Below are 14,696 nucleotides of genomic sequence, written 5' to 3'. Positions count from 1 at the left end.
GTGGCACATGCCTGTAGCCCCAGCTATTCCAGAGGCTGAGGCAGGAGAACCACTTGAACCTGGGAGGTGGAGGGTGCCATGAGTCAAGATCGTGCCACTGCACTCCAGCCTGGTAACAGAGCGAGACTCTGTCTCAAAAACAAACAAACAAAAAAAACCTCAGGGTTTGCTTTAGAAAGGCCGGGGGAATAAAATTGCTTCACATGCTGAGCATCCAATAATTTAAGATATTTAAAATGTTTTGAATTTCCTCTTATTCCATCTGCAAACAGCATTAGTTAATTAATAAGCAAGTACAGTTGTATAACCACAAACCACTCAAAAATCCAGATGTATCAGGTGTATCCCCTCAGCAAGAACAAGTTTGCAGACAACTTGTTTCTTTATTTAGAAAGCCCCATAGTCTCTGCCCAAAAGCTCCCTGATCTGATAAACACCTTCAGCAGTTTTAGGATACAAAATCAATGTATAAAAATCAGTAGCATTCCTATAAACCAACAACATCCAAGCCAAGAGCAAAATCAGGAGTGCATTCCCATTCATAATTGCCACAAAAAGAATAAAATACTTAGGAATAATGGCCAATAAGGGAGATGAAACTCTCTAAGAAAGAATGGCAAAACACTCCTCAAAGAAATGATGGATGACACACACAAATTGAAAAACATTCCATGATCACAGATAGGAAGAATCAGTAACATTAAAATGGCCATACTGCTTAAAGCAAGCTATACACTCAATGTTATTCCTGTCAAACTATCAATGACATTCTTTGCAGAATTAGAAAAAAACTATTTAAAAATTCATATGGAATAAAAAAAAAAAAAGAGAGCCTAAATAGCCAAGGCAACCTTAAGCAAAAATAACAAAGCTGAAGGCACCACATTACCTGACTTCAAACTATACTACAAGGCTACAGTAACCCAAACAGCATGGTACTGATACAAAAAAAGACACATAGACCAATGGAACAGAATAGAGAGCCCAAAAAACACTGCAGCACATCTACCACCATTTGATTTTCAACAAGGTTGACAGTAACAAGCAATAAGGAAAGGACTTCCTATTCGATAAATGGTGCTGGGGTAACTGGCTAGCCATATGCAGAAGATTCAAACTGGACCCCTTCCTTACACCATTTACAAAAATCAACTCAAGATGGATTAAAGGCTTAAATGTAAAAGCCAAAAACTATAAAAACTCTGGAAGATAACCTAGGAAATACCATTCTAGATACAGGATCTGGCAAAGATTTCACGACAAAGATGCCAAAAGCAATTGCAACAAAAACAAAAAATAGAAAAATGGTATCTAATTAAACTAAAGAGCTTCTGCACAGGCAAAAGGAAACTATCAGCAGAGAGAGAGATAACCAACAACCTACAGCATGGGAGAAAATACTTACAAACTATACATCCCACAAAGGTTTAATATCTAGAATCTGTAAGGAACTTAAATTTATGAGCAAAAAACAAACAATCCTATGAAAAAGTGGGTGAAGGACACAAAAAGACATCTTTTAAAGAAAGATATATATGTGGCCAACAAGCATATGAAAAATGCCCTTTATCACTAATCATTAGAGAAATGCAAATCAAAATCACAATGAGATACCACTTCACATCAGTTAAAATGTCTATTATTAAAAAGTCAAAAAATAATAGGTGCTGGCAGGTTGCAAAGAAAAAGAAAAAATTATACTCTGCTGGTGGAAGTACAAATTAATTCAGCCACTGTGGAAGACAGTGTGGTGATTCCTCTAAGACCTAAAAACAGAAATACCATTCAATCCAGCAATCTCATTACTGAGTATATACCCAAAGAAATATAAATCATTCTACCATAAAGACATACACATATGCATATTCACTGCAGCACTATTCACAGTAGCAAAAACATGGAATCAACCTAAGTGCCCATCAATGGCAGACTGGATAAAGAAAATTTGGTGCATATACATCACGGAATACTATGCAGCCATACAAAAGAATGAGATCATGTCCTTTGCAGCAACATAGATTGAGCTGGAGGCCATTACCCTAAGCAAACTAATGCAGGAACAGGAAACCAAACACCACATGTTCTCACTTGTAAGTGGGAGCTAAATGATGAGAACTCATTGACACAAAGAGGGAAACAACGGACATTAGGGCCTACTTGAGGATAGACAGTGGGAGACGGGAGAGGATCTGAAAAAGTACCTATTAGGTATTGTGCTTGTTACCTCAGTGATAAAATAATCTCTACACCAAACTCCCATGATACAAAGTTTACTATATAAAAACCTGCACATGTACCTCTGAACCTAAAATAAAAGTTAAAAAAAAAAAAAATCACCTCATCCTCACCAGAGAAAAGAGGAAAAGGTCATTTTGTTCCCTAGGTGGGTTCAATGGCAGGTCTGTACCTTCAATGTACATTTGATGTTACCACTTTTTCTCTACATCTACAGTTTACCAAATTCATTAATTCACAGTCATGCTGAAATTGTGAACCACCACTGTGAAATAATATTTATAACTTTAATTTCCTTTTCACCTGCCAACAGCAGAGCCCATGCATCTGATCATCCTTTACTCTAGAACTTAGAGGATTATGCAAAAAACTTGTATGAGAACACACTTCATAAACAAAATTGCCTTTCTACTTCAACCAAAATGTTGTACAGCTGATGAGGAAACTCGCATTAATAAATTGTCAAATGTTTTATAGACACTAATATTTGTTACATCTTTATGAGAACAATTTTTAGGGGATTGATAATATTTGTTATTCTTGATAGCTGCAACAACAACAAACATTCAGGAGGCATTTGCTATGCGCCAGGTATTTCCCTGACTGCTTAAGTGCCACTTTAAAGATGAGGAAATTGAGACACAGTGACGTAACGAGGCAATCTGCCTTTAGGGTCCAAGCTCTTATTGACTGTTCTAAACATGGATGTTGTAGCCTTTATAAACATTACATTAATCAAATACGGCGTATCTATACTCTAGTAAAATACTCCACACACTACACCAAAATCTCTGTGTAAAAATTTTTACAACTTTTTGGCCATGGAAACACACAAACAAAAAAACACACTTTGAGAATTACAATGTAGTACATAAAGACACCAACTAGTCATTCCTACCTCAAGTCTGTCTGTTCGCATTAATTTCTGTGCAGCAGCTGCAGCAGCTGCAGGTACAGGGACACCCGGATTCCCTGTTACCAACATTGGTGCAGTCGGCAAGATCTCTGCTGGGACCAGGCTTGGAGAAACAGGTCCCAGATAGGGATTAAAGGCTGCTGATGCATTGGTGGCTAAGCTTGGTGCAACTGAAAACATTGGCTGAAAAATAAAATAAAAGCAAAATTTAATATGCAGGTCTCGGCTCAAAGTTGATATTCTTAATTATACATTTGTCCTCCATCCATTTATCCATTTCCTTCCTTCCCTCCTTCCCTTTAGTCCTGTGTTAATTTACTATCATTTAGGATAAAGCTGTTTTATTAAATAAGCATTCATCAAATCAATGTTTTTCTAAAATATAATAGGTGAAATATCAAATTATTCACTGGAATTTTGAAGCTGGGGGTCTATAATACTTGCCATTTTTAAAAAATAGATATATTATGCAGAAACTTCCTGTGGTCACCTACCCTCCATCTTTGTCCTGATTTAATTCTATATACCTATCTAAGAAATACATTTTGTAATTGTGATGTCAGATGTACTTGAAAGATCTGTTTACAACTGTTAATAGGTTGCAAGCGTCCTATTATTTGGAATAAATAAAGTAGAACTCCCAGGGGATAAAAGAGCTTTACGGTCAATGTAAACTGTAAATAAATCTCATGGGTTATGTGAAAGGTGATGATGACGCCTTGCCTTTTGAGCACGTAAGATAAAGTGTTTGGTATACTTACGTGATGCAGATTTTTATGGGGGAAATTATAATGTTCCACCAGCCTATCATACCTTACTAGGGGCAAACAAGTCTAAAATGTGAAGTCCGAAGTAGAACTGCTACTCAAGAAATGCTACATGATTGCTCAAGGAAATACATGTGGCAGAACTGAATAAACTGCTTCAAGACAGAATTTCTTCCAGAAATGCTTTCATGAATATATAAGGATTGTTCCTATTTGTTGATATGCAAACTAGCATATCATAAACTATAACTGCTCTTAAATAACACTAATTTACCTGAAAACTAACAATTTGTTTTTCTAGTGTTTAAAGCATAACAGAACACAACAATTTCATACCTTATTGATAGTACATTTTTAACTTCCTAATAGGGTTTCAATTCTTGAAGTTTAATGCTTTGTGTAACAATGTATGTTTCCAAAACACAAAGTTTGTAGGCAAAATGGATGCTGTTCTTTAAGGTAATATTTAACAATTTTATTTTCTTTACTCAGGAGTAACGAATGGAATTATAAAACATTTTTTAGAATAAAAGAGACATTACAATGTATTAATAGCTAATTCTATCATCTGATAGGAATAAGAAATTAGATGATCCCTGAATATATATAGTATTTAAAAGATCTTTGTAGTAAAACTTTTTGCAATATAAGGTATACATTACAGAAGTAATTCTTATAGTACACAAGAAATACGTTAAAAAATGTATTTTTATATATTTTTATTTTTATTTCCTTTATTTACTATGGCCCTGATTCATTCTATATTTAGAAATATAAAATGAATTTCAAGTATTCTCTTTTTCTTAGGGCAGTGGTTTTCAACTGAATTATTCTACCTCTCAGGAGACACCTGGCAAAGTCTGAAGACATTTTTGGTTGTCATAGCTGGAGGGGAACCATTGAATTTAATGGATGGAAGCCAGGGATGCTGTTAAGTGTCCTACAACATACAAGACAGCCCCTCACAACAAGGAATTATTCAGCTCCAAAAGTCAATTTTGTCAATGTTGAGAAGGCCTGTCTTAAGGAATGCACTCTTTTGTTGACCTCAAAAACTGCTTGGGAACAAACTCTTTGCATTTAAGCTATACATTTTTACTAACAAAAATATGAAAAAAACAGAATATGTAAAACATACTGTGATTCACTGAGGAGAAGAAACAATACTATACAGATTACACCATTTCAATTTAAAATAATTATGCCTCTGAACATGTTGGTCTGAATGCCAGTTAACTGCTCTGCCAGGTCAATGGCTCTTGCCTGATGAAGTGGCCTCAAGTAACGACTCTAATCCCCAAACCCTCCCAACACGAAGCAGCAACATGCAGACAACAAGAACTATCTGTGCATTCCAAATCTTAACAATCAACAAGCTGTCAGAAACTAGAGCCCAGGGCAGTCTCCATCTACCAGCACTTCCCTGAGCAGCAGCTGACTTAATGCTGCACCACTGTCCACTCTTTGCCAAGGTGGCAGCAGGACAAGGATTGATTGTATAGTAAATATATGTTGAACTTGGATTTCTATTCAAGGATATTCAGGCTAAACTTGTACTTTGTTACACAGTCAGACTGCATATGAAAATCCAGCCAGACCAGCACCCTAATTTCTATATTAGTTCATTTAAGAATTATAAGATATTTAGCATAAAAGACTAGAAGTCTATGTCAGGGGACTAAGAGACTAGTTTACCAAACGGACAACGGAAGCCATTCATTATCATTCTTCTTTGTATTCTTTTACTATTAATTATCATGTATTTCCAGATAGTGCATTTTTACTGTATACTCCAGAAAGTTGTTGAGAAGTTTATGTTACTGTACATAATCTACTATAATTACTTAAAAAGCAAAGGTCAAATTTAAAAACTTTTTTTGGGAAGAAAAAGCATTTTCATTTTAATAAAATGAGACCAGAGTCTAATAAAACTCAGCTCTCTTAAATCTCATCAAATAAAATACACTGGAAATCTAAAAATGCATATGATGCAGCTGTTGCACATTACAGACAAAATAATACCTTTATTATATAAAAATACTGCTTTTAATAACTGGCAATAATCTTTCCTGTGTTGTTTCTATAGAGTCATCAAGAGAATTGATCTTTCACTTTAATTCAGCAGAGCAAATTCAAATCTGAACAATTTTAGGGCACTATCCCCCAAGTAAAGTCTGTAGGAGCTTTTAAAAATGTGAAACATCAACTATTCAGCAAGCATTATCTCTAATTGTTCCCTCTTTCGATAAGTACAGCTATTTGCTGAATAGGCAGACAATCAATAACAATAGCTTTATACTTTGAAACTTGATTCCAAAAGACAGACACACACGCACACACCACATTCTCTCATTTGTTTTAAATTTTTGTAAATTTGTTACATCACTTTAGTTATATTGTATTTTCAAAAGCACCTTGTTGAAGGTAGGTCACTGCTAGCCCCACGAGAAGGTGCCCTGATCAGATTAGGAAAGTACTTGACTTGCGCCACTGCCAGTTTTCTCTTCCAAAAGCTATCCTGCAGGGGTTCAGAGGAATCTCAAAGACGGATATTCATGCAATGGTATTATCAAGTGGCATCCTGTTTTATCTGAATGATAACATTTAACGAGGTAATTGGTGTATTTGATACTGATTATAATCTTGTGATAATGATTTGTAGGTAGCTCTGTTCCTGAAAGACGTAAGACAGTTTGGTTTATGATTGCCTTTTGCCAATGAATACCCTCACCAGAGAAAAACAAAGTACAAACTTACTAATTCTGGTGCTGTTTATGGGTTAATTACTTGTTTTAAATCAGACATTCTAATTCCATTAAGGTAATCAGAATTCATTATAAATGAAAGTGTTACTTAATTTCATATTATGACCCTAATTAGCTTTGCAAACATGATTATTACAAGTAATTTCATATTTATTATGTGCTAGCATCTTGCTGAGTGCTTTATCTGTGCTATTGTATTTAATCCTTACAACAGTAGAGTATGAATTCCCTTAGTAATTTTTTTTCTTTAGTTTTTGAGGGATAGAGATCAGAAGAGATCTGTTTAGTTCCCTAAATCTCCAGAGCCTGGAACAATGCCTGGCACAAAAAGGCACGCAATAAACACTTGCTGAATTAGTACTTGAATGAATGAATGAATGAATGAGTGAAGTGCAGCCTTCTCAAGTGGGTATTAGCCCCATTTTTGCAGATAAAAAAAAGGCTCACAAAGATTATGTTTCTATAGTCACAAATGAGTGAATGGAGTGCTAGGATGTCACCACAGGTGTGTCCGATTCCAAGTGGTTCTGAAAAAGTGGTTTTCCCGCAATGAACAAGGTGTCCATTAAAATCACCTGGAAGACTTTTACACTGTGAATGCCCTGGCCATTCCTCACTCTTCAGAATCTTTGGGGGAAAGGTATGCAGACAGCAGTATTTTTTGAAAGCTCCTAGGTGATTCCAGTTCCACATACTATGTGGTTTTCTATAAATATAGGTATACTTTTCTGAATGTAAGTAAGGTCTCCAAGGATACATGTTCCCTTATGGTTCTTTTCCTTTAAACATGGTTTATCCTCCACACTGACTGCTACCCGTGCCAAGCCGATCTGTTTAATTCCTAATTGTGCTTCAAGAATTAGAACTCTTTAAGTAAGTTTATCCTGATACATCCACATCTCTAACTATGAAGGGGATTTTCTTACCCTCTGTTCCCACGAACTCCTAATTACCCAAATGCAGCATTTACCACTGCCTGTGTTTACTTGAATATCTCCTCTAGTCTAGTAAGACTGGAGGCTCCTAGACGGCAGACTTTTGCCTTATGTCTTGATCACGTTATATAAATCCTGTGTTTGGCATCTATACAGATCCTCTATAAACATTTACTTAACATATATACTAATGGATTTGCTAACTGCTTTTCTCTGCCATAGAAATAAGCAAACACGTTAAATATTCTTTAGAATAGATACTTGAATGTTAAATAAAAGTGATAAATGTTATTTTCTTTCTTTACCTCAAAATTTAATAATTGCTATCTCTAATACACCTGTCCAAGGTTTATTTTTTCTTTTTGTTTTGCAGTTTTTTATAATAAGCTTTCTAAGTTTCAGTAATGTAGTTACCATGCTGTAACGGTGCAAATATCATAGGGGCTGATATATATTTTAAAACACCACGTGAACACTGCTTGTTCTGCAATGTTTGAGATTCTTTTTTAAAATGGGGGAGTATATGTAATACATACTATGTAATCAATATCAGCTGAAATTCACAGAGCACAAATTTTAAGTCATAATTTTCTAGATTTTATCTATGTATATAAAGCAATAAAATATAAAGTGCCTTTTTAAAAAAACCGTACACAATCAAGGTATATGAAAGCATGTTTCCAGGTAGGCATAACCCTGTAATTATAGTCAGTGAACTATTTTGAATATAAACAGTGCCAAAAGCTAACAGGAGTTATCAACGAAGTCATATTATAAAGTTCTTTTTTTCTAAGAAAGCAGGGCCAGGCACAGTGGCACAGTGAGTCTGGCCTGTGATCCCAGCACTTTGTGAGGCTAAGGCAGGAGAATCACTTGAGCCTAGGAGTATGAGTTTACAGTATGCTATGACTGTACCACTGCGCTCTAGTCTGCGTGACAAAAGTGAGACCCTCTCTCAAAAAATAAAAATAAAAATTAAGTAGCAAATGACTGGAATAAAATAAGAGATACTGTTATAACTCTGCTCCTAGACTGACTTGTGACTGGATAAATCAAATGAGTACCTCTTTTACTCTTAGTTTCACTTTATCCTTAATAGAGTTTTACTGAAATAACAAACATTTAAATAAAGAACACTCACTCCAGCCCTTTTAATAGAAAGGGCCTAGTTCCTAAAATCCAGGGCCCATTTGCTCAGGCTGCTTGAGGACTCATAGGCCCCTTGATGGAAACAAGCAGTAAGAACAGCAGGGGCCGGGCGCGGTGGCTTACGTCTGTAATCCCAGCACTTTGGGAGGCCGCAGCGGGCGGATCACAAGGTCAAGAGATCGATCGAGACCATCCTGGCCAACATGGTGAAACCCCATCTCTATTAAAAATACAAAAATTAGCTGGGTGTGGTGACATGCACCTGTAGTCCCAGTTACTCGGGAGGCTGAGGTAGGAGAATTGCTTGAACCCAGGAGGCAGAGGCTGCAGTGAGCAGAGATCTCGCCACTGCACTCCAGCCTGGTGCCTGGTGGTGGAACAAGACTCTGTCTCCAAAAAAAAAAAAGAACGCAGGATGGATGAATGAAAGACTACTCAGAGAAACTGACATGGAAGCATTTTACCAGAAACACTCAGGGTAAAGTGGCCTTCTCTCAACCATTACCTGGATAAAATGGAAAGTAAAGAACCAAAAAACAATTTAAGAATTCTGAGTGTTCCTGAAGTGTGACAAATGATGACTTCAAAGCATTCTGCATTTGACTGGCAACAAATGCTTACAACATGACGTCACAGCAAAGTCTAGCTAGGTGACAGAAGCAGGAAAGAAACTCTTGAGACCTTAGGTAAAACCAGAAACTGAATTTCTCTATTCCTAGGCTATTTTCAAATTCATTAAATGCACAGGATTTCTACACAAATTATGTACCTTGAGACAGCTAGGTTGTATAGCTGAAGAACCGCTGCCATCAGAAATTATGGATAGCTAAGGCTAACCTTTGGGTTCACAGGTAAAGGCAAATGAGGCCATTACTAGAGAAACTTCAGACTTCATGCAAAGCTCTTTATAACCACTGCTTATGCAGAGCTCTTTGATGGCAATGAAGAGAGTCTGGAAACAACAGAATTTCTGAAAAACACTGTTGGGATGAACTAAAGAAATCAAAGGCCTCCAAGTTATAAGCTACGATATACTGCCTATTTTTGGTTAAATTATGTAGCAATTTTTCATTAGATAAAATTTGCACCAGATAGTATGTGGCAAAGTAAAAATAATAATTTTAAAAAAGAATTCATAAGTTTTATTATTTGAGTATTATTATGTTTTTATTATTACTTAAATTCTGGGATACAGTATAGAATGTGCAGGTTTCTTATATGGGTATACATATGCTATGGTGGTTTGTGGCACCCATCAACCCATCATCTATTAGGCATTTCTCCTAATGCTATCCCTCCCCTTGCCCTCCAACCCCCAACAGGCCCCAGTGTGTGATGTTCCCCTCCCTGTGCCCATTATGTTCTCGTTGTTCAACTTCCACTTACGAGTGAGAACATGCGGTGTTTGGTTTTCTGTTTCTGTGTTAGTTTGCTGCAGATGACGGTTTCTAGCTTCATCCATGTCCCTGCTAAGGACATGAACTCATTCTTTCTTATCGCTGCATCATATTCCATGGCATCTATGTGCCGTATTTTCCTTATCCAGTCTATCATGGATGGGCATTTGGGTTGGGTCCAGGTATTTGCTATTGTGAACAGTGCCACAATAAATATATGTGTGCACGTGTCTTTACAGTAGAATGATATGTAATCTTTTGGGTATATACCCAGTAATGGATTGCTGGGTCAAATGGTATTTCTATTTCTAGATCCTTGAGGAATCGCCACACTGTCTTCCACAATGGTTGAAATAATTTACACTCTCACCAACAGTGTAAAAGTGTTCCTGTTTCTCCACATCCTCTCCAGCACCTGTTGTTTCCTCACTTTTTAATGATCACTATTCTAACTGGTGTGAGATGATATCACATTGAGGTTTCAATTTGCATTTCTCTAATGACCAGTGATGATGAGCTTTTTTTCATGTTTGTTGGCTACGTAAATGTCGTCTCACGAAAGTGTTTGTTCATCTCCTTCGCTCACTTTTTGACAGGGTTGTTTGATTTTTTTCCTTGTAAATTTGTTTAAGCTTTTTGTAGATTCTGGATATTAGGCCTTTGTCAGATAGATAGATGGTAAAATTTTTCTCCCATTCTGTAGGTTGCCTGTTTAATCTTTTGCTACTTTTTTTCTTTTTGATGTGCAGAAGCTTTTAGTTTAATTAGATCACATTTGTCAATTTTGTTTTTTGTTGCCGTTGCTTTTGGTGTTTTAGTCACGAAGAACCATGGGCAAAAACCAAGTTTTGCCCATGTCTATGTCCTCAACAGTTTAGTTTAGGTTTTCTTCAAGGGTTTTTATGGTTTTAGGTTTTACGTTTAAGTCTTTAATCTCTCGAGTTAATTTTTGTATAAGGTGTAAGTATAAGGTTTAAGGAAGGGGGTCCAGTTTCAGCTTTCTGCACGTGGCTAGCCAGTTTTCCCAACACTACTTACTAAATAGGGAATCCTTTCCCCATTGCTGGTTTTTGTCAGGTTTGTCAAAGATCAGATGGTTGTAGATGTATGGTGTTATTTCTGAGGCCTCTTCTGTTCTGTTCATCTATATATCTGAGTTAGAACTAGTACTATGCTGTTTTAGTTACTTTAACCTTGTAGTATAGTTTGAAGTCACATAGCGTGATGCTTTCAGCTTTGTTCTTTTTGCTTAGGATTGTCTTGGCTATATGGGCTCTTTTTTGGTTCCATATGAAATTTAAAGCTAAATCTTTTTGCTTTTCTAGTTCTTTTTGCTTAAGTTTGCCTTGGCTATATGGACTCTTTTTTGGTTCCATATGAAATTTAAAGTAGTTTTTTCTAATTCTGTGAAGAAAGTCAATGGTAGCTTCATAGGGATAGCACTGAATGTATAAATTACTTTGGGCAGTATGGCCATTTTCACAATATTGATTATTCCTATCCACGAACATGGAATGTTCTTCCCATTTGTTTGTGTCCTCTCTTATTTCCTTCAGCAGTGGTTTGCAGTTCTCTTAGAAGAGGTCCTTCAAATCCCTTGTAAATTATATTCCTAGGTATTTTATGCTCTCTGTAGCAGTTGCGAATGGGAGTTCACTCATGATTTGGCTCTCCATTTGTCTATTATTGGTTATAGGAATGCTTGCAATTTTTGCACATTGATTTTGTATCCTGAGACTTTGCTGAAGTTGGTTATAAGCTTAAGTTTTGGGGCTGAGACAATGGGGTTTTCTAAATATACAATCATGTCATCTGCAAGTAGAGGCAATTTGACTTCCTCTTTTACTATCTGAATACCCTTTCTTTCTCTTGCCCGATTGCTCTGGCTAGAACTTCCAATACTATGTTGAATAGGACTGGTGAGAGAGGGCTTCCTCATCTTGTGCTAGTTTTCAAAGGGAATGCTTCCAGCTTTTGCCCATTCAGTATTATATTGGCTGTGGGTTTGTCATAAATAGCTCTTATTTTGAGATACGTTCCATCAATATCTAGTTTATTGAGCTTTTAGCATCAAGGGGTGTTGAATTTTATCAATGGCCTTTTCTGTATCTATTGAGTTAATCATGTGTCTTTTGTCATTGGTTCTGTTTATGTGATGGGTTACGTTTATTGATTTGCATATATTGAGGCAGCCTTGCATCCCAGGAATGAAGCTGACATCTTGATAGTGGTTCATAAGCTTTTTAATGTGCTCTGAATTCAGTTTGCCAGTATTTTATTGAGGATTTTTGCATCAATGTTCATCAGGGATACTGGCCTGAAATTTTCTCTTTTTGCTGTGTCTCTGCCAGGTTTTGGTATCAGGATGATGCTGGCCTCATGAAATGAGTTAGGGAGGAATCCCTCTTTTCTATTGTTTGGAATTGTTTCAGAAGGAATGGTAACCAGCTCCTCTTTGTATTTCTGTTAGAATTTGGCTGTGAATCCATCTGGTCCTGGGCTTTTTTTGGTTGGTTGGCTATTAATTACTGTCTCAATTTCAGAACTTGTTATTGATCTATTCAGGGATTTGACTTCTTCCTGGTTTAGTCTTGGGAGGGTGTATATATCCAGGAAATTACCCATTTCTTCTACATTTTCTAGTTTATTTGTATAGAGGTGTTGAGTATTCTCTGATGGTAGTTTGTATTTCTGTGGGATCAGTGGTGATACCCCATTTACATTGTGTCTATTTGATTCTTCTCTCTTTTCTTCTTCCTTTGTCTGGCTAGCAGTCTATTTTGTTAAACTTTTCAAAAAACCAGCTCCTGAATTCATTGATTTTTGAAGGATTTTTAGTGTCTGTCTCCTTCAGTTCTGTTCTCATCTTAGTTATTTCTTGTCTTTTGCTAGCTTTTGAATTTGTTTGTTCTCACTTCTCTCGTTCTTTTAATTGTGATGTTAGGGTGTCAGTTTTAGATCTTTCCTGCTTTCTCACATGGACATTTAGTGCTATAAATTTCCCTCTCAACACTACTTTAGCTGTGTCCCAGGGATTCTGGCAAGTTGTGTCCTTTTTCTCATTGGTTTCAAAGAATTGATTTATTTCTGCCTTAATTTCGTTATTTACCCAGTATTCATTCAGGAGTAGGTTGTTCAGTTTCCATGTTGGTTATATGGTTTTGAGTGAGTTTCTTAATTCTCAGTTCTAATTTGATTACACGGTGGTCTGAGAGGCTGTTTGTTATGATTTCTATTCTTTTGCATTTGCTGAGTGTTTTATTTGCAATTACGGAGTCAATTTTAGAATTCAATGTTGTGTGGTGCTGAGAAGAATGCATATTCTATTGATTTGAGGTGGAGAGTTCTGTAGATGTCTATTAGGTCCACTTGGTCCAGAGGTGAGTTCAAGTCCTGAATATCTTTGTTAATTTCTGTCTCGTTGATCTGTCTAATATTGACAGTAGGGTGTTAAAGTCTCCAACTATTATTATGTGTGAGTCTAAGTCTCTTTGTAGGTCTCCAAGAATTTGCTTTATGAATCTGGGTGCTCCTGTATTCGGTGTGTATGTATTTAGGATACTTAGCTCTTCTTGTTGCATTGATCCTTTTACCATTATGTAATGCTCTTCTTTGTCTTTTTTGATCTTTGTTGGTTTAAAGTCTGTTTTATCCGAGACTAGGACTGCAAACCCTCCTATTTTTGCTTTTCATTTACTTGGTAAATCTTCCTCCATCCATTTATTTTGAGCCTATGTGTGTCTTTGCACATGAGATGGCTCTCCTGAATACAGCACACCAATGGGTCTTGAATGTATCCAATTTGTCAGTCTGTGTCTTCTAATTAAGATATTTAGCCCATACTTTAAAGGTTAAATTGTTATTTATGTATTTGATCCTATCATTATGATGCTAGCTGGTCATTCTGTCCATTAGTTGATGCAGTTTCTTTATGTGTTGATGGTCTTTACATTTTGGTATGTTTTTTCAGTGGCTGGTACCAGTTTTTCCTTTCCATGTTCAGTGCTTCCTTCAGGAGCTCTTGTAAGACAGGTCTGATAGTTACAAAATCCCTCAGCATTTGCCAGTCTGTAAAGGATTTTATTTCTCCTACACTTATGAAACTTAGTTTGACTGGCTATGAAATTCTGGGTTGAAAATTCTTTCCTTTAAGAATGTTGAATATCATCCTCCACTTTCTTCTGGCTTGCATGGTTTCTGCCGACAGATTTTCTATTAGTCTGATGGGCTTCCCTTTGTGGGTAACCCGACCTTTCTCTCTGGCTACCTTTAACATTTTTTTCTTTCATTTCAACCTTGGTGAATCTCACTATTATGTGTCTTGGGTTTGCTCTTCTCAAGGAGTATCTCAGCGGTGTTCTCTGTATTTCCTGAATTTGAATGTTCTGCACCCAGTTCAAACTTTCCTGTCTTTATGGTGTTTGGGAAACTCCTTCATTTGTTCTTATGCTCATCAAGTAATTATTGATCTCTGCCATATGCCCAGGCACAATACTAGATGCTTCCAAGTTTGCTTAGACCTTGCTCTCTCC

General features: G+C 36.5%; 1 protein-coding gene across 50 annotated transcripts in view; it reads right to left on the bottom strand.

The window, feature by feature from the left end:
• The window catches only part of MBNL1 (muscleblind like splicing regulator 1), a 211,944-nt gene that overhangs the window by 29,958 nt on the left and 167,290 nt on the right, over positions 1–14,696 (bottom strand). For all 50 annotated transcript variants that reach the window (XR_005582485.2, XR_744473.3, XR_005582482.2 and 47 more), the window contains one exon: positions 3,134–3,334. Coding sequence is in view for 45 of the 50 variants with exons in the window: in XM_074405511.1 (XP_074261612.1) it covers positions 3,134–3,334 (201 nt within the window). In the remaining 5 variants the exon portion in view is untranslated. The remainder of the gene's footprint in view (positions 1–3,133; positions 3,335–14,696) is intronic.

The sequence above is a fragment of the Saimiri boliviensis genome, chromosome 9 (assembly GCF_048565385.1).
Source record: "Saimiri boliviensis isolate mSaiBol1 chromosome 9, mSaiBol1.pri, whole genome shotgun sequence".
Taxonomy (NCBI): domain Eukaryota; kingdom Metazoa; phylum Chordata; class Mammalia; order Primates; family Cebidae; genus Saimiri; species Saimiri boliviensis.
Note: the sequence above shows the minus strand (reverse complement) of the source record. Positions and strands in the feature narration are given on the sequence as shown.